The sequence below is a fragment of the Heterocephalus glaber genome, unplaced genomic scaffold (assembly GCF_053883595.1).
Source record: "Heterocephalus glaber isolate CG9 unplaced genomic scaffold, H.glaber_assembly_v1.0 deba00001523, whole genome shotgun sequence".
NCBI lineage: Eukaryota > Metazoa > Chordata > Mammalia > Rodentia > Bathyergidae > Heterocephalus > Heterocephalus glaber.
Window position 1 is genome coordinate 27,573,724 of NW_028258327.1, and position 19,165 is coordinate 27,592,888.

Here is a 19,165-nt window from a genome sequence, read left to right on the forward strand (position 1 = left end):
CCCTACTTGATCATTATCTATTATATACATGCATTAAATTATCACATCATAAATATGTGCAATTATTTCATGTCAATGACAAAATTTTTTTAAATGACTGGGACTAACTCATAGAACTGTAAACACATAGATCCTTCATATTCAAACTGAAAAAAAGTCAAAGAAAATCAGAAAAAAAATGGAATATTAAGGGGAGACATCCTTATCTTATATCTGATCTTTGAGGGAAAGCTTTGCATTTCTCACCATTAACCATAATGTGAATTGTAGTTTTAGAATATGATTTTTTATTAACTGAGGACATTCCTCTCTATTCTAAGTTTGTGAGGAATGCTATCAATGGACACTGAATTTGTCAAATGATTTTACTGCATTTATTGAAATGATCAAGTGGTTTTTCTACTAGAGTATGTTGTGGGATAGATTATATTACCTAATTTTGAATGCTGAGCATATCTTGGTTATGTGTTGTATTTTGGCACTCAGAAGTTAATCTTCCACTATTTACCCTCTTCCCATACTTTGTAGCCTCTACTGTTCACTATTCTACTATTTATAATAAAATTAATTTCAAGGTTTTCTACAAAGCTACAGGAATAAAGATAGCATGGAATTGGAAAAAATAGCATACTAGACCAATGGGAGGCGAGCGCAGACTACATAGAACTACATTCAACTGATGCTGATAAGAAGCGGAACATTCTGATAGAACCAAGACAGATTTTCACCTGAGTGACTCTGCAACAATTGGACAATCACAAGCAAGAAAAATAATTTTAGACACAGATACTACTTTATTCACAAAATTTAGTTCAAAATGTATCTCAAACCTCAATGTAAAAGAGGAAGCTTTAAAACTCCTAAAATATAACATGGGAAAAAAGAGATAGATGATCTTGGGTATGATGGTGAGTTCATCCATAAAATACAAAAAATTCCATCACAGAAAGAAATGATTGATTAGCTGCATTTATGAAACTTAAAATTTTGATTCTGTGGAAGACCTGTAAAATAATAAGGGAAGCCAATCAGAGAAAATATTTGTAAAAGATACATATCATAAGGGCTAGGGGTGTGGCTCAGGGGTATTGTGCTTGCCTAGAATGTGTGAGACCCTAAGTTCCATCCCTAGCATGAAAACAAGCAAACACAAGTATTTCATGTATTTTAAATATACAAATAACTCTTAAACTCAACAATAAAGTAATATACAACCTAATAAAATTAGGGAAACAACTTGAAAGGTAGATATGCAGATGACAAGTAAAAGTATGTTAAACATCAAATGATATAATTTGCATCTTATAAAGAAATAAAATGATTTATCATGCCTATTAAACTAAATTACTGACAACAGTAAATGCTAATAATGATGTGGAAAAACAGGAACACTAATTTGTTTCTGCAAAGACTAATATTGTGAAGCCATTTGGAATGCATTTTGGTAGTTTTTTTTTTTTACAAAACTATGTATATTCTTACTATATGATTCAGCCTGTAGTAATCACATAGGATTCTCACCCCTCCAATTTAAAACTTATGCCCACAGAAAAACCTGATAATGAATAAAAAAACCTTTGTTCATAATTTCCAAAACTTGTAAGCAATGAATATGTTTTTCAACAGGTGAATGATTTCATAAGTGCTAGATATATACAATAAGGCAATGCACAGTGCTTCCAGAAACTGAGCTATCAAACTATGAAAAGAAATGGAGGAATGTTAAATAGATATTATTGAGTGAAAGGAGCCCATCTAAAAAGTGACCTACTGTAGGATTCCAATTGTATGACATTCTGCAAAGGACAAAACTATGGAGATAAAAAGACTAGTGGCTGCAAGGTGCTAGGAGAGAGGGAAAGACAAATACACAGAACACAGACAATTATTAAGACAGTGAAACTATTCTCTATTAACTTACATTGGCAGGTTCATGCCATTAAACATGTGTCAAAATCCATAGAATATACAACACTGAGAGTGAACCCTAAATAAATTGTGGGTACGGAGTGATGGTGTGTCAAGGTAGGGTCATTAGTTACAATACAGCACTGTGGGACAGGGCATTGTAATTAAGAGGTGGGGGGGGCTTATTTCAGGACTCTCTGTACTTTCTGCTCTACTTGCTGTGTGCATATTGTTGCTTCAAAAAATTCTATTAGATAATCTTTATTTTAAGATGTAAAAAAAACCAAGATGTAAGAACTCTGGTGTATTGAAAAAATACTTTCTGTACCAATATTTAAAAAATGTACCAAAACAACAAATACATGTATATAATTAGACAAGACATCTATTAGAAAAAATATTTGAGAAAGACGCATTTCATTAGCATATATAGATATATGTGTGTGTCTGTTTAGATATATATGTAGGTATGTAAATTTATATATATTCACTTATGTCTTAAAGAAAAGAGTAAAGTAAAGCATTTAAAATAAGTGATTTGGGGCTGGGGATTTAGCTCAGTGGTTCCACTGTCTGCCTCGCAAGCGCAAGATCCCAAGTTCAATTCCCATTACCAAAAAGAAACAAACAAATAAATAAATAAAATAAATAAAATAAGTGATTTGCATCTTCATGGGTATCTAAGGTGAAAGAGCAGGAACTTGATAACCTCTGTCATCTGAAAGAGCTTAGAACATCTAGAACACGATCTGGGAAACAGCATTGGAGACAAGAGCAGCAAAGGTGAACCAACATTTGGCTCATTTCCTGCCTGGGGAAAGTTTCCAGCCAGAGAGGCAGCACAGGACCCCAGGTGGACTTCAAGGCCTCTGAAGTGAGGAGATGCCAACTAAAACATTCTTCTTTCATACAGAACTTCATCTGCCCTCCACTCTGTCATTTGCTAAATATTTCTTTTTTATCAGAGGGCTTGACTTTTATAGATTTAATATGAATACACATTGAGTTAGGGATCAGCAACTGCTGCAAAATTTAGATTTTTACAAATACTAAGATTGGAAACTATTTAAAAGTAATTTTTATCAGACATATCCACTTTTTTTAGTTTCACTGTGAAAATACATAGATTTAGGGATCTCAAAGTCTGATACAATGTTCAGCAGAGCTCTGATTTGATAAGATGGGAAATTAGTTTAAAAAATTAGCAGAAATTAAAGGCCAAGAATATATTTTAATTTTATATTTTAATTTATTTCATCCACAACATTATTAGCTGGTATTGCCTGAAATAAGTTATTATAATTAAGATTATTTTGTTGAAAATACATAGAAAATACATGGCTAGTCATGTTGAAGCTTGTGAGTTAAATAATTAAAATTTCAATGTTGGGCAAAACAAACCCAATAGGGTGAATCAGTACACCAGACGTTCCTGCCATCTAGTGGTATAGCACCTTAACTTTAAGTATTTTAAAATTTCGGTATTAACAATTTGAAAACTATTTTTAATGCAGAAAATGAAAATTTGTCCTATAAAACTGTTTCAATTGCACAGAATAATATATATATATATATATATAAATTCATTCACCTATATCATATATGCATGTGAGCATTTTTACCTGACCTTGTAATAAAAGACATTGATTCTTTATTCAGTGCTTTCAATTTTTTTATTTAATCCTCTAACACCATTTAAAATTTTGTTCTAATAACACTTGATCATTTTTAAATTGTATTTTTTTGGTACCAGGAATCGAATTCAGGACCTTGTACTTGCCAGGCAGGCATGGCACCACTGAGCTAAATCCCCAGGCCCAATTTTTTAAATATGCTTTATGACTTTATTTTCCATTTCATTTTCTTGTCTTCTTAATTTCTTTTAACTTCTTTTACAATGTTATTTTTCCTCACGTGATGTATACTTGTTATCTAATTGTTCTAATTTTTTTCCAGCAAATCACCTACACAAGTATGCTCTATATAGCTCTTCCAGTATATTGTAAAATTTTTATAGGATTTTTTTTTTCTTTTTTTTGGTACCGGGGATTGAACTTGGGTCCTTGCAATAGGATCTTATTTTTGAAGAAGCTTTAACTTCATTCATTGTTTTCATAAAAGTGCACTTGCAAAGAGGCTAGGAAAACTGTGTAGTGGCTCTAAGTGGCCTGGGTTTCTAAAATCTGCTTCAGAAGAGACCCAGGACTTTAGGAACCAAATAATATTTCTCAATTGGTGAATCAAAGGGTCTCAAATGAAAAATGAATGAGAAAGTTCCTCTAGAGAATAGAACCAGTCTACCCCAGCAATTTCTCCCACTGCCGGGACAGGGAGTTCATGAAGTTCTGATTAAATGTGATTTCTTTCACAATTCTAATGAAACGATGGGGTTTGTTACTTCACTGTTTTTTATCATGGTTTCACTCACTTTTCCATTGGTGTATATTGGGTGTATATGGAGTAGGGGAATAGGGAGGCTGAGAAACATGAGTGTATTTTTACTTTGCTGGACTGTTTAGCTCTCCTATAGTTTTACATAGTAATGTTAGATATATCACCAGGATGTATCTAAATATGAATAAGATGCAATAACTGGACAAGTTATCTGTTTGCACCTTTTGGAGAAGGGATATTTTCTTGTAAGAAGAGTGCCTGGATACTTGGATGGCCAGAGTGACAGTTTGTGCAGTGGCTGTACATGATCTGGGTTTTCAACATCTGCTTCAGAACTTGCCATGGACTTAGGAAGAAGAACAGAATATCGGCTCTCCCAGAGATGAAAATCTAGCCATGCCAGTGTCACAAACAGCAGGACCAAGATCATCGGTGATGTTATAACATCAGTAAAATTCTCCCTATATGTTACAACAGTAAAATCTTCCCAGGACATTATTTCCCTCCTACTTGCTTTTAGAAATAGATTGTATTGATTTTTAGTTGGAACAAGATATCCAGCTAGAGTTACTATTCTCAAACCTTTCTTCTGGAGTAGACAGCATCTCACAACTAATCACCAATACAGTAAGTGAATGTAATTTTTAAACTCTTGAGGTCATGCATTTAATATAAAACTAATTGCTTTTCATTAGCTCTCTACCTCAGGCTGGCAATCCAGCAGCAAAATCTCATTTGGACAAAGGATGATCACCTTATTTAACAGTAGTAGATTTGTGTTACTGCTTTGTTTTTCTACAGGATCTCATGGAGAAAAGCCTACATTTTTGCCCCCAACTTTTATGTAAGAGAGTAAAAACAAAAAGGTTGTTTCAACTACAGGAGTTTTGCTAGTCGTTTTTTAAATTTGTTTTTATAATTATATCTTAACTCTTACTTATTCCTCAAGATTATTATGGCACTTTAATATCTGGGATTGTGATACCTCATGATTTGCTATTGTTACTCAAAACTGCTTTTGCTACTCTAGGTCTTTTCTGGTTCCATATGATTTTTTGTTTCCTCTAGATCTATGAGGAATGCTGTTGGTATTTTGACTGGGATTGCTTAAAATCGAGATATCAGTTTTGGGAGTATAGCCATTTTGACTGTATTAGTTCTGCCTACGCAGGAACAAGGCTTTTCATTTTCTGATGTCCTTATCCATCTCCTTTTTCAGTGATATGATTTTCATTATAGAGGTCTTTCACTTCTTTTGTTAGGTTAATCCTAGATATTTAATTTTTCTTGGTGCTATTGTGAATGGTATTGTTTTCCTAATTTATTTCTCATGGAGTTTTTAGTGTGCAGAAACACTTGATTTTTGTGTGTTGATTTTGCATCCTGCTACCTTGCTGAGTTTGATGATTAATTCTAGAAGTCTTTGGGTCTTGGAAATAAAAAAACTCCAAAAGACAGAAAAGAAATAAAAAGTAAAGGTCTATAATCTAAAGATGCACCTTGATATCTTAGAAAAACACATGGCAAAACAGTAGGAATGAAGAAATTGAGGAAGAAAGAGCACAGAAATTGAGGAAGTGAAATATTTCAAACAATAACACTATACACAGGTTAGCCAATGCAATTTAAAGTATACCTTTTATTTTGTATTTTATTCTATTTTTCCCCATTTTCACCTATCACTCTAACATATTTTACATAAATATTTTTATAAAATTTCTGTTACATAAATTTTGAATAAATTTACTATTTTAATTTTTAAAAAACATTATTTAAACTACACAAAGAATACATGCAAATCTGCCAAAATTAAATTCCTATGTTATCAAAATCACATATGAGTAATTTATTTAGGACCTTTGCATCGTTTTCCACAGATTGTTTATTGGCAATTAGTTGAGATACACATTAAAGAGAACCAAATCATGGCATGAGAATTAAGAAATTTAAGGTTGAAAAAAGAAATTTAATGTTAATGCAACAGGATTACTAAGACAGTAAAAACATAAAATATATTATTTTAAAAAAAACACTATCATTTTAAATTAGTGCTAGAAAAGGATTGATGTTTTGCTCAGATTAGGTTTTTATTTTCCCTAGACTCCAAATTATGGAAACAGTCACATGGAACAAGAAAAATGCTCTAAAAATTGTATTTTTAAAAGGGTATTTACAAAGGGAACAACAAAAATCTTAATGAAAGAGACTGGACTATATATAGATTACTGGTTAAGATGGTATGTGCCATATTTCTCCAAAGTGACTATTATTTTTTCTTCCCATCCTCTAGTTTTGAAAGTGAGTCACTAAATTCAGTGCAGATTCAAAAGCTGAGGTGGGAGGAGTGCTGAGCTCTCAATTCTTGAGGGAAAAGTATGTATATATATTATTTTGAATTCTTTCTTAAGGAAGCTTTAAGGGAAGGTGTGATCATACTCTACTGTGGAATTTATGCAGGTGAATAACCAAAAGTCTTCACTGACTTTTACATGATGAAAGTCAGGGTTAATTTGGGAATAACAGTTGCAAGTTAATTGCAAGGTTGAAATCCAGATGAGTGGGAGGAAAGTGTGTGGCAAAGAGGAATTAAAGACAGCACATACGGGCACTTCATTGGAGATGCTTATCTAGGTGGAGCTACAAAAAAAAGTACAGCCCGAGATCCATGTGACAATGTGACAATAAACTGTTTTTATTTTAGTAACATTGTGTTGTGGTAACATCATTCTCAATTTTAGCCCAATGTTTTAGAGGCTTTAATCATTGGAAAATGAAGCTTTTAGAATTATCATCTTTATTAAATTCATTTAATTTAAATCATAAAAGTATCATAACTCAAAGTTGTTATGACAGATTTTTTTTTTACTTTTTAATTCTTTTCATAAAAGTGATTTCTGTAAAACAAGAAGCGGATCCAGAAAAAAGATTCTTTATTATTTGGAGTCAAATATGTAACCACTATTCTTATAATTTCCCTAGTAGTACAGGTCAAATCTAAGTAGGTGATGTGGCCCTTCTTCACACAGCCCCGCTCATGTGTACTGGCAGTTAATAAATTTTGCCTTCACAATAGCAGGAGGCCTGGCAATTGTTCTTGACCATTGGATGACTACAGGTTACTTTATTTTTCAAATCTTCACAGTTGGAATATCTATTTTCATAATCACAACCATTGGCTGAAATAAAAATAGAACAGTCACTTCATTATCACTGTTCTCCATAGCAGACCGAGGAACAATAAATTCAGTAAGAATGGGGAGGAGACTGAGCACACAGGTTGATATTACACTGCGATGACAATTTCAAGTCTTGAGGAACATGCAAGTTCCCTTAAACTCACTGTGTGATCTAGTGATTCTTTTTAAACTTGAGGTTTTTGAAATATTTCTAACATACATTGTCTTACTTTCATCTCTAAAAAATTTGAATAAAATTAAGGGAATCTCTCTAGACCTGCACTCAGTAAAATTAGTAGGGATAAGCTGTGTGCTCCTCTCAGTTGAAAATTTATATTAAAATGTTATGTCTTCAGCAGCACCAGTTACATTCTAAGTGACAATGTGTCAAGGGGTTACTCTACAGGACAGTGAAAACACTACTCATTTTCATTATTGCAGAGAGCTTTATTGGATACTGTTCTAGAATCTAGACTCTAATCTTTCTAGGGATTCTCATAAATGATTTATGGGAAGACAAAGATGTAGAAATGTAAAAGGTGGAGACAACTATCAATATGATTATTTGATATTTCTACTTCAGTGTGTCTCAGTGGCCACAAAGTGAACAAATCTCAAACTAAATTTATCATACTATCTACAAAGCTTGATGTTTCTTTGAAATCCAACCTTACAACCCTGGTTTGGTCCTGGGAATTGAACTCAGGGACTTGCACTTGCCAGGCTGGCACTGTATCGCTGAGCTACATCTTGGCCTCCTACAACCCTCTTTTGAAGTCACACAGTATCAGAGAAATGGCACTCCTAATTACTGGATAATTCAAGTCAGGAATAAGGAATCAACAGAAGCTTATATTCTCGAACATTTGTTTTCTGAGATGGGGCTCCGGATGTTGCCCAGGCTGGTCTTGCACTCTATACTCAGATGATTCTGTTCCTTCGTCCTCTCAGTAGCTGGGGCCATAAGTGTGCACCACCATGCCCAGCTCTCTGTCCTTTTTTCAGCATGCAGAAATGCAGTGGTACCTCTGTTCATGAACTCTTTCTTTCCTTGATTCTGATCACAAATCGAGTTTGAGGAGAAATGAATCAAATTCACTGGATAGGTTCAATAATGACCTTATGGGGAAATCTGATTCGGTTCTCTTCCAGTTCGATTTGCAACCAGAATCATGGAGAGAATTGAGTTTATGAATTAAGGTACCAATTATAGTAACAAAACTTTTTTCTTTTGTCTTATGTTTATCTTTCTTTTCATTCTTTTTGGACTAATGTAGTAAAGATATCCAATTTTTTTAAGTCCATGTCTCCTAGCTGGATTTCATATAATTGTTTCTTCCTACTATTGTTACAAAACACAATTCTGACCTGGCTACTTCTATTTAAAATCATTCAATTGGCTATTCAATACTAATAAGAGAGATTCTAAACTCCTTAGGAAAGGCATTCCTCAAAGTTGTGAATTCTTGTCCTTTTCTTCTTTAATGTATAGCTTTGATATTATTTTTATACTGTATTTATTCATTCATGTTAGTACTACAAAATAATGAGGTTGGGTGTGGGAATTGGTATATGCATGTAACATATTTTGATCATTTAAAATCCCATTATCCCCTCACCCTTTCCTCTCCCCTACCTCTAACCCCTTTCCATATCTTCAAAAGTATAATCTAGTTTCCTGTCATCTCACACATCCCTAATTAATTAACTAATTAATTAGGGATCTTATATAAGAGAAAACATTGCCCAGGCTGGTCTTTTTAACTGTTTAACTTACTAGGTCTGATTTATTTTATTTAACTTGATGGTCTCCAGTTCCTTGTACTTTCTTGCAAATGACATGATTTCATTCTTCATGCCTGAATAATAATCTATCATGTATTATATCTAATTTTCTTTATTCATCCAGCCATTTATGGGCATCTCATCTATTGCCACAATGGAGCTATTGTGAACTGCTCTGACATAAACATGAGTATGTATGTATCACAACAGTATGCTGTCTTTTATTCTTTTGGAAACATACCCAAAAGAGGTATAATTGAATCAAATGGTATTATATTTTTAGTGTTTTGATGAGTGTCTATACTGATTTTTATAGTGGTTGTACTAGTTTGCATCTCCAACAACAGTATAGGATGGTTTCTGTTTCCTCATATCCTCACCATATTTCATAGTTTTTTATATTCTTGATGATATCATTAATATTCTGAATTATATTTGTTCAATTCAGTCAAAAAAGCATGCTGCAGTTCAGTCAGGGGAATGCTTTTGAAGAGTCAAAATTGCCATGAATAAGTCAAGTAATTTGTTCATAATGATTTTAATAACATATTCCAATTACGCACAAATACTCTTGCAGTTCTATTCACAACACTGGAAATGAGATAATATATGTTATTTATTTTGCTCACTCTCTTTGATAAAATATTTCTGAGGCTTTTGTGAACTTAGGTATGAATTTGATTTTTGGCTTTTAAAATTTTACATAAACTTACTAGCAATCAGAAATGCTTGTGGTTATTAAAGCTGATGATTGTAGGTACACGATGGTGGAGGGGAGTAATTTATTGTGAGAAACTCATTGGTCTATGAAGAATTGAAACATGTGATGTGTCTCTCTGGACTGAGCCATATTTTATAATTTCTAACTCTTACAGTTTTGTTTTCTGTTTTAGAAATGCCAGCTTTGGTATAATAACAATGTTCTTGATTATAGGAAACTTAGCATTTAATTACTATGAATTATTTCCCGAGAATCATTTTTATAGATTTTATTTGTAAAGGGCTCAGTGTCAAAACAGTATAAATGGATTGTGGGTGTTTGTATTACATTTAGTAACAATTTTTCATTACAAATAGTGCATATGTAAGGAAGAGTGTAAAAATTGTACTTAAAAAGGCTATGAAAAGTAGTATTAGTTTTTTCCATGAAGATGTCCTCAAATTTGCTTACATTCAGAAGACTTCCTAACTCTTAAAAAGTGTATCATGTTATTTTATGAACTAGCAGGTTAATCCATCAAACTTACTGCATAGTCTGTCCTCACAGTGACCAGGGCAACTGGCACAATGGGGTCCTTGCTTGTAAGGGGCATATCGTCTTGCCACATAATTACCACTGAAATTTGAAAGGCAAAATACCAAAAATTATTTTAAAATTTTCTGCTCCATATATACTCATCAGCAAATGTGTGTATATGTATATATATTTAAACATTTCAAATAATTATAAGCCTAACATATTCCAAATAATGCTGTTTAAACTTGTATAGTACATCCTTATCATTAGTATATGTTGGTCATTATCATCTGAATATAGAAAGGAATCAAATTCTTGATTGCAACAATGGGACAAGAGGCCAAGGCAATGCGGCTATAGTCTCTCACACAGACTGAGAAAAAATAAAACTGTGAAATAGGTGTAAAAGCATTCTAGAAGTTTTTATCTTTGCTTTCTTCTTTTTTTTTCCCCCCACTCTGACTCTCACCTCAGAAGCCAGGCCCCAGAAGTACTCATCTTTTCACCAGGAACTTAAATCATCCTCTTAGAGTCTTTTCAATTCCTTCTTCAGAACACTAATAAGACCTAGCTGAAAATTCATTTCAAAGTTCTCACTTTTAAAATTGGATCTCCACATCATCTAGTTTATCTAGACTTAAAGTGAATCATGTAAGAAGCTTCGTTTGTTGAGACCCTCTGCATTCAGTGGTAAAAAAATTTTCATGTATGAGAAGGAAATTAAAATCAACAGGTAGATTGTTAAAATAGCTTCATTACATTTGGTATCGTTGACAGTAATCTCTGAAGTGTATACTCACGCAGGACAGTAATGGCAAACCATGTAGTATTTGAAAACCGGGTTCCTAGGACAGTGAGCAATTCCACATCCCACACGGGAAGAGGAGTACCAAACCACCTACAAGCCAACAAGGGAATATATGAGAGTGTAATGGAGGAAAAGGAAAAATACAAAAACAATGTTGCAAGGTACTTTGTTTCCATGGCTTTTTATATGTAGTTAAATTATTGAATGGAATGAACAAAATTAAAAATATTACATTTCTCTGTGCATTCACTCCTTTATACTTTTAAATTATCAGAAAAATACAGACTATTTTTTCCTTACAAAAGACCTGCAGCCTATCGAAAAATAATAGCTCAAATACTCAACAAATACCAAGACTACTATACATCCTCACAAGCTCCTCCCTCACATTCCACTTTGGAATCAGACAACATTTGGATACACTTTCCTTTTAGTTTATTTCAGACCAAGGGTATTTTATTCATTTTTTCTTACCTGAGTATAGTGTCCAATTACTGCATCGGGTGTCATTGGCCCTACATTGAAGATAAAATTTCTTCTCTCATCATACCACCCTTGGATTGCAGATGACCATGAAAAGGGAGCACTTGACATAAAGAGGTTCTCACCACAGCCTACATCTAAGAGGGAACAGATCATTCATGAGGAAAGTAATAAGGAACACAATGGAACATGCACACATGCACAAACAAGGCAGAGTCCCTGGTCTTTAAACACAGTACCCAGAGCTGCTGCTGTTGGGTAATCCATAAGGAAGTTGCCTTAGATCCTTATCAGCTGTAAAATCAACACCAGCCAGTCTTGATCAGTGTATGTAGTATGGCCTCAACATGCAGAGCTGTGAGTAGATAAAGAAATCTTTCTCTAAGAACTCCTAGGATTTCTCTAAGGATCTCCTAGGACTCATTCATGCACACATTAAATTCTCCATATATATCTTAAATGCATCATATGTGCTCAGCTTTTTGTAGGAAACTTACTAACTCCCTCTAATTTCTCTCCTGTTCTAACCCATACTCACTAGAAATTTTCATATATAAAAATTTGAATATTAAAGATTGTTTTGTATAATCTGTAAAAAAATATCTTACAATCATTCTTTAAAATAAGCATGAAACAAGCAATACCAGGAGAGTATTTTTAAAGCTTATGGTTGTCTCCTTAATCAACCAATCAGAACAGCACAGGCCAAAAATCCTGCTCCAAAAATTAGGAAAAAGTATCTTGCATCCCTACAATGTACTAATATTTTTCAAGCTCTGCTAATGATATTTATATTTGGATGTCAATTGTAATGTCTATATGTTGCTTAAAGAGAGAATAAACTATTCTTGGACAGTTTCTTTTAAAAGGAAAGAAAGAAGCTAAGATTTTCATAGTAGACTGGGATTTTAAAGACCAATTTTTATGTCTTCTTCTGAATATAGACACTCATCTTCATAAATTGTAACAATTATTTTATCATAAATATCAATAACAATGAAGACCTGTCTTCAAAACAGGTCAGTTAATTTCAAACTAGGTTTGAATTATGGGATTTTGAAAATTCAGTACATATTTTATTTCATAGTTCATTTATAGGATATTTTATTACTGTTTTCATATTCTTTGAGGTTACTGTTGTTTAGTATAATGTGCATTGTAGATAACCAGAACACACACAATTTTCTGTCATCAAAAATTTAAAAAGAAATAAAAGTATGTTAATGTTAATACTAACTATATTTGAGAAAAATCAGGAATAATATTGTTTATAATTTCAAAATTAATTTTCAAAATTTAAACAGGCTGCATAATAATATGAAATGGTTATTGGATTAGAAGTCAGAAACTCTAGTGTTATTTTAAATTTTTTATATGTGACCTAAATTACCAATCATTTTTCTGCAGATAGATGGTTTTCTAGTCTTTAAAGTAGAGAAAGAGATGATTAATCTGCTTTACTCATGAGCTGGTTGACACATACAAAGGCGATACTCTGTGAGACAGATTTTCAAAACAGAAAACAATAAACACAAGGTAATGATTCTCAGTTACTGTATCTACATTCAGAGATACCTAATTTGAAAAAGGCAGGCTTAGAAGCAGTATTTATTTATAAAATTTTAATATTTGTTGATTTACGCACTGAGTTTTCGGTCTTCTTTCCTACTGTGACGGTACTGGCACTGGTCTGCCCAGGCTTGGGCCTTCTTTGCAGCTGCCCTACTCCATTCCTAGGAGAGGGAAAGAAAAAAGAGATGTTCACTCAATGGTTGAAAAGTCAAAGACACATAATATATAGTCAGATTGGTAGGCTTGTTGATATCTCTATAAAATTTCTGCAATGGAAAGTTAAAAATTCCATCGTTTCTCTTATATGAGAAATACAAAATATAACTAGTTTTAATAGCAAAATAAAGATAGATGATAAGAAGCAGGGAAGTAAGCTTTGTTGCAATGGGAAGGGATCTAGGGAGAGGGGAAAACTGGATAGAGAAGAGGGGAAGGGGTGCAAAGGACTAAGATTCAGTACCAATTCCCCACCAACAATATATTTATTATGTATCACACACATGATAATAAACAATAAATAAAATAAAGTTTCTGTAAAGGCATTTTTAAATTTTTAAAATCCAAAGTACAGATATATATTTTAGTGTGCCCTTTTCTGCTACCTAAGTAACTGAAAAATCTAAGATAGCTACGGTCTGATTATCATAATGGCACAGCAGGCACAACTAATGACTTGTAGTAATTGTCTTACTCTAAATATTATTATTATTACCAGTTCATTCCTCCATCCAGTAAATTTGGAATACATGTGGTAATTGGTACTGTTAAGTACACTTAACAGCACTGACCTACAGGAAGAGTCCTCCTGGCCCTAGATCAGGAGAGACAAGAGAATGAGCAGAAAAACCCAATGACCTTTCACTGGATGCCTTAGGATATCCTAGTTCTATTGTCATAACTTAAAACAGTCCCATAAACTTGACAGGTTATTTAAGTGTTGTCAAGAAATTTGGCCCTGACCATAAAACAAATGAAATGCCAAAATCAAGGCAGGACTTCTTAGGTAAAAATTTAGAGATGTCACTTGCCAGCTGCCTGCTCTTAGCACAGCTCACAGTGGCTCAAGTCACCTTCCCTACATTTCAACCTCTTACCATCTTTAGCATGTCACTGGCACTTGGAGAGACTGCTCTCCTGAGTTCATTGTGTTTATTTACAATCTCCTTTTGGACTTCTGGTAGGGTGGTCGACAATGCAGCAAACACTCGTTTCTAAAGAGAAATAAAATCAGGATTTACTTTTAGTATATTTGAAAATTACATACATGCTTGAATAAGTCTTTGATCTCTCAAGAAAACAAGGATCTAATTTTGGGGGTTTTTTTGTTTTGGTACCGGGGATCAAACTTGGGACTTTGCACTTGTAAGGCAGGCAGTGGCACCACTGAGCCAATCCCTGGACCAATCTAATTTTTATAATAGTATTTATTTCAAGCCAATATTGGGTGTTGAGCATTGCTAAAGCTACTAAGGCAAAGCAATGACTTTTAAATAAAAAAGTAGAATGAAGCCTTGACAATGGGCATGTAATCTATGGCAGGATAAATTTATATCTTCTCTTAGACCACAAATGCCAATTTTGGTTTTTAGAGAAGTCTTACCATAGTAATTTTTCTAGATGTACTATATGAATGATAACATCTTATGATGACAAAGGTACATGATGGGAACAACTAAAGACTTCACATTCAATTAGGCTGCAATGAGGGATTGCCATGGTGCAAACACATACTTTACTGTAGATTTTAGGGGGATCATGCTTCTCACTAGGCCTCTGATGTCTAGAAAAAGAATGCTTACTCCAAGTGCATGTGGATTGTCCATAGTCTAGTAAAAGAGTTTTATGTAATAGCACATTTTATGGAATAATTCAAAGAATAGATTTCCATTTTTTAAAAATCTTGAAATTAATTTCAAGGGAAGAAGTCAATTAATTAATGGGCTATTGCTGACTTTAACTTCTTAATAAGACAAAGCTAACTGAGGAGGTTTTAATTCAGATGGTAATATTTGAGCTTATATTTTTTGCATGTGTGGATCTGGAGAGTGGAATGGGGTTATGTGAATTGTTGGCATCAGAGATCAGAGCAATTTGCTGACCTAAATTTACATTAAAATGTCCTGTTTTATAGGGAAGAGAACAATTTTAAAGTATAAGTGTAAACTGGCAAGACCCTTATAGAATTTGTCTTAGACATTGTGATAATTTATCCACACTTCCCACTATACTGAATCCCCCCAAGACTTCAAACACGGTACTCATACATCTGACCACATTATGTTGCCATTATCTAATGTATGTCCATTTCTTCTTCCTGTTTTATATTCCTAAGGACAAGGACCATTAATGAATATCTGGTACCAGGAGACCCAGCAAAGCAACTGACTGCTTATGTAGAAAGGATGAATATATACAGTGTCAATAGTGACTAACCTCTGAATTTTACTATAGTCATAAAATAGCGTATATAGATATTTCCTACTGAGCTCACAAACCCACTTAAAATAGTTTTTTTCAAAACACAGATAAATTGATTTCTGAGAGAAAAGTAATTATTCTCTACTTCTTGTATTTGTTTTTTAGATAAAAATTCTATCTTAGAGTTTATATTGGATAGGTAACATGAATAAATAATCACAATCCTACATAGCAAGACTGCTTGATGGGATGCTATGTAATAGAGAAGGAGGGATTAATTTGAGGTGTTCAAGGTGAAGAAAGACTTCACAAAACATGATTATGAATTTCTCTGGTATTCAATTTTTAATTAATTTATAAATAAAACCATGAGAAGTCCAGAGTGGTAATTGATAAAAAGCAAGGGCCATAAAATACAATCTTTGAGAAAGTAATTGGAAAGGAAGTAAATTATGCAAATGAAACCCTAGTTGAGGAATAAATAGTCTACAGGTTGATAATGTGATATAACACAATGACCGTTTTTCTCTGTGACAAATGATGTTTTAACCAAGTGCTGGAACCTAGCTAGTATATGTCCAGATCTAAAGCAGGGTGAGATAACCAGGAGTAATGCCCTAAGTTTCTAAATTTTGGGAGCCCTCAGGACAGATGATCACCTTCCTTGGGCACTGCATCCACTGTCATTAAAGAGGATGATTTACCCTATTCCTGGAATTATTTGAGAAAACTGCATTTTAGAAATACTTGGAGTATGGGAAAAACCCATTTAATAATTTTACCTTATAAACAAATATAATTATTCTCACATAATATCTGTAAAAATTAGATAAAGATGTATGTAAAGAAGATATACTAATTTGAGATTATAGATAAACATATTAGTTTTTTGTGGGGATCATGTTTAAATGTATTAAATAAAGCCAATCAAATATGCTCCTGGGACAAAAGGAGTGTTGTTAGCTTTAAACCCATAGGCTTATGTTGTCCCATCAAAACACAGTTCAAGTACCACATGTGTTTTCAAATTTATAGTGGCCATTTAAAAAGGGATAACCAGGTAAATGCAATAATATGTCTTATTTAACAAATACATCTAAAACAGTGTTTTATTGTCATCAACATTAAACTTATTATGAGATACTTTACCTCCTTTTTGGGGGAGACTACCTTTGAAACTTTTGTGTACTTTATGTTATGCCCACCTTGATTTAGATAACCATGTACCCAGTGGTCAATACTCCCACATGGCTAGGGGAAACCGTGTTGGTCAACACAGCTGTGCACTTGTGTCAACTTGCCAGAGCTACCAATGAGTACTTTGTGATACACCAGACACTCCACCCCTTTTCATTTTTGAAGACTGATCTAGTAACCTGCTCTCTCTCTCATGGTTTCCTCAGTTGTTTGAAAAGATATTCAACCTTAACCTTACCTCATTCCCTTTTACAGGGAAAGATGGAAGCAGCATAGCAACCAGGAACAGGATCACTGAGAATAATGCCATTGCTGGGAAAACAAAACAGGGAATGAAGACCTGCATTAAAATGTTTGGTACATAGAGATGGAGGGATAAGGAGCTCCATTATCCAAATTCATTAGTAGTGTGACAAGAGAAGAGTGGCCAAAGGAACAGCATAATGATGGTGGGCTGGGCTGAAGAAGGACACTTTCATCAGGGGCAATAAAGAACAAATGGAGGTACTTGAGAGAAGTCTTGAAACACATTTATTGAAGCTAAGGACCTTTTCCTCCCAGTGCCACACTCCAATTGTGCAGCTGCTCTCTTTTGGTCAATAGTAAGAGAGCTGTTAAGGTGTGTATCTAGATGTTCCCCAAGAGCCTTATGCATGCATGGGCAGGGCTTCTGAAAGGTGACTGGTTTATGGGAGGACCACCACTGACCTGTCCTTAAGGAGTAGGGTCTGGTGAGAAGAGGAAGGTCTCTGGGATGTGGCCTGGAAGGTTCTTCTCCCTCCTCAGCCTCTCCCTTAGCTCCCTGCTTCCTGTCTGCCCTGTGTGTGCCATGTCATCCTGCCTTGGAGCCTGGAGGCTATGGGCTGATTCATTAGCTAAAACAAACGTTTCTTCTCTTAAGCTGTGGGTGTCAGGCATTTTGTCTCAGCAAAGAGAAAGTGACTAATACAAGCTCCCAAACATTGCATTACAGGAACTAGTGTGATTAGCCTGTGCTGTTACTTTAGCCCTGTGAACAGCACGTGAAGTTAGGACTTCTTTAAATTAGAAGTTAGAAAATAATATTTTCATATGATTATTTATTTTCATCCCCTATACCTCCCTTTCTCCCCATTCCTTCCAACATTTGGTCCCCTGGCATTTGCAGAACACCATCAGGTTTTTCTCTACAATTCTTTTTTTCCATTCCCTTTCCCTCCCCTCTTCCCCTAATTCCATCTCTTAGTCCTCCATCCATTTGAAAAAGATCTGTGCTCTTCCTATTTATTTACCTTTTATTTTTCTCTGTCTCTCTAATATATCTAGTATATATACTATACAATGTAATAGATACAGTAGATATACATACTGTATAGTGTATAGTATACAGTATGTATATATACATACATAGAGTATATATAGAGAGCTTCTCACATAATAGAAACCATGTGATATTTAAGCTTGTGTACTACAAACATGCACCAATAAATAAATAATTTTTAGATGACATTTATTTTGTCAGTGCTGTGCTTTATTCTTTGATCAACACAGAACCCTAGAACATTCTTCTAACAAGGATCTGCTGTTCTTTCATACTTTTAAACCACTATGTTCAACTTTGCCCATGTTTCCAGGGTGTGACTCATTCTCTGTCAAGACTTTAACACCATGCCTCAAACTCCCAAAATCAAACAAACAAACAAACAAACAAAACAAAAACAAAAACAAAAAAGAAAAAAATACATTTTCCCTCTGGATCTTAGAAGAGATTGTAATAATTTGATGCCTCCCATTTAAAGTGTTACTATCACCATCTTTATTAATATCTTTAATATACTGGCATAATTTTGTTAAGTAATTCAATTCTTGTACTCCTAAGAAAATAGTAAGTTATACTAAAAAAGTTTGAGAATATTACCACTATATATATGGGGTGGGGGTGGTACTACCCTGTGGCTTAAATTTAGAGCCTTCAGGCTGATCTACATCTCCATCTCCTCTTGTATTTTGAAACAAGATCTTACTAAGTCACTAAGTTACCTCTGGTGGATTCAAAATCACTGTCTTCCTGTGTGAACCTTCCAGAATGCTGATAAATTTTTCATTATATCATTGAACGTAAGGACAAATACATTAGAAACTTATAACATGTTCAACAATGGTGGGATAAAATGCCCAAGTAAAACAGAATGATTCCTCTTATTTAAG

At 33.9% G+C, this 19,165-nt stretch overlaps 1 protein-coding gene across 3 annotated transcripts in view; it reads right to left on the reverse strand.

Annotated features, from left to right (window-relative positions):
- Window positions 1–778: 778 nt before the first annotated feature.
- The window catches only part of LOC101719771 (cysteine-rich secretory protein 3-like), a 93,917-nt gene continuing 75,530 nt past the window's right edge, over window positions 779–19,165 (reverse strand). For 2 of the 3 annotated variants that reach the window (XM_087188135.1, XM_004875453.3), the window contains exons 2-8: window positions 17,217–17,290; window positions 14,458–14,574; window positions 13,437–13,524; window positions 11,783–11,928; window positions 11,301–11,398; window positions 10,511–10,599; window positions 7,216–7,478 (exon numbers count right to left, since the gene is read on the reverse strand). In XM_087188135.1, coding sequence (XP_087044261.1) covers window positions 7,351–7,478; window positions 10,511–10,599; window positions 11,301–11,398; window positions 11,783–11,928; window positions 13,437–13,524; window positions 14,458–14,574; window positions 17,217–17,288 — 738 coding nt within the window. In that variant the 5' untranslated portion in view covers window positions 17,289–17,290 and the 3' untranslated portion in view covers window positions 7,216–7,350. Of the gene's footprint in view, window positions 1,005–7,215; window positions 7,479–10,510; window positions 10,600–11,300; window positions 11,399–11,782; window positions 11,929–13,436; window positions 13,525–14,457; window positions 14,575–17,216; window positions 17,291–19,165 lie in introns of those variants that run through there. The other variant, XM_021252584.2, reaches the window with a different exon arrangement.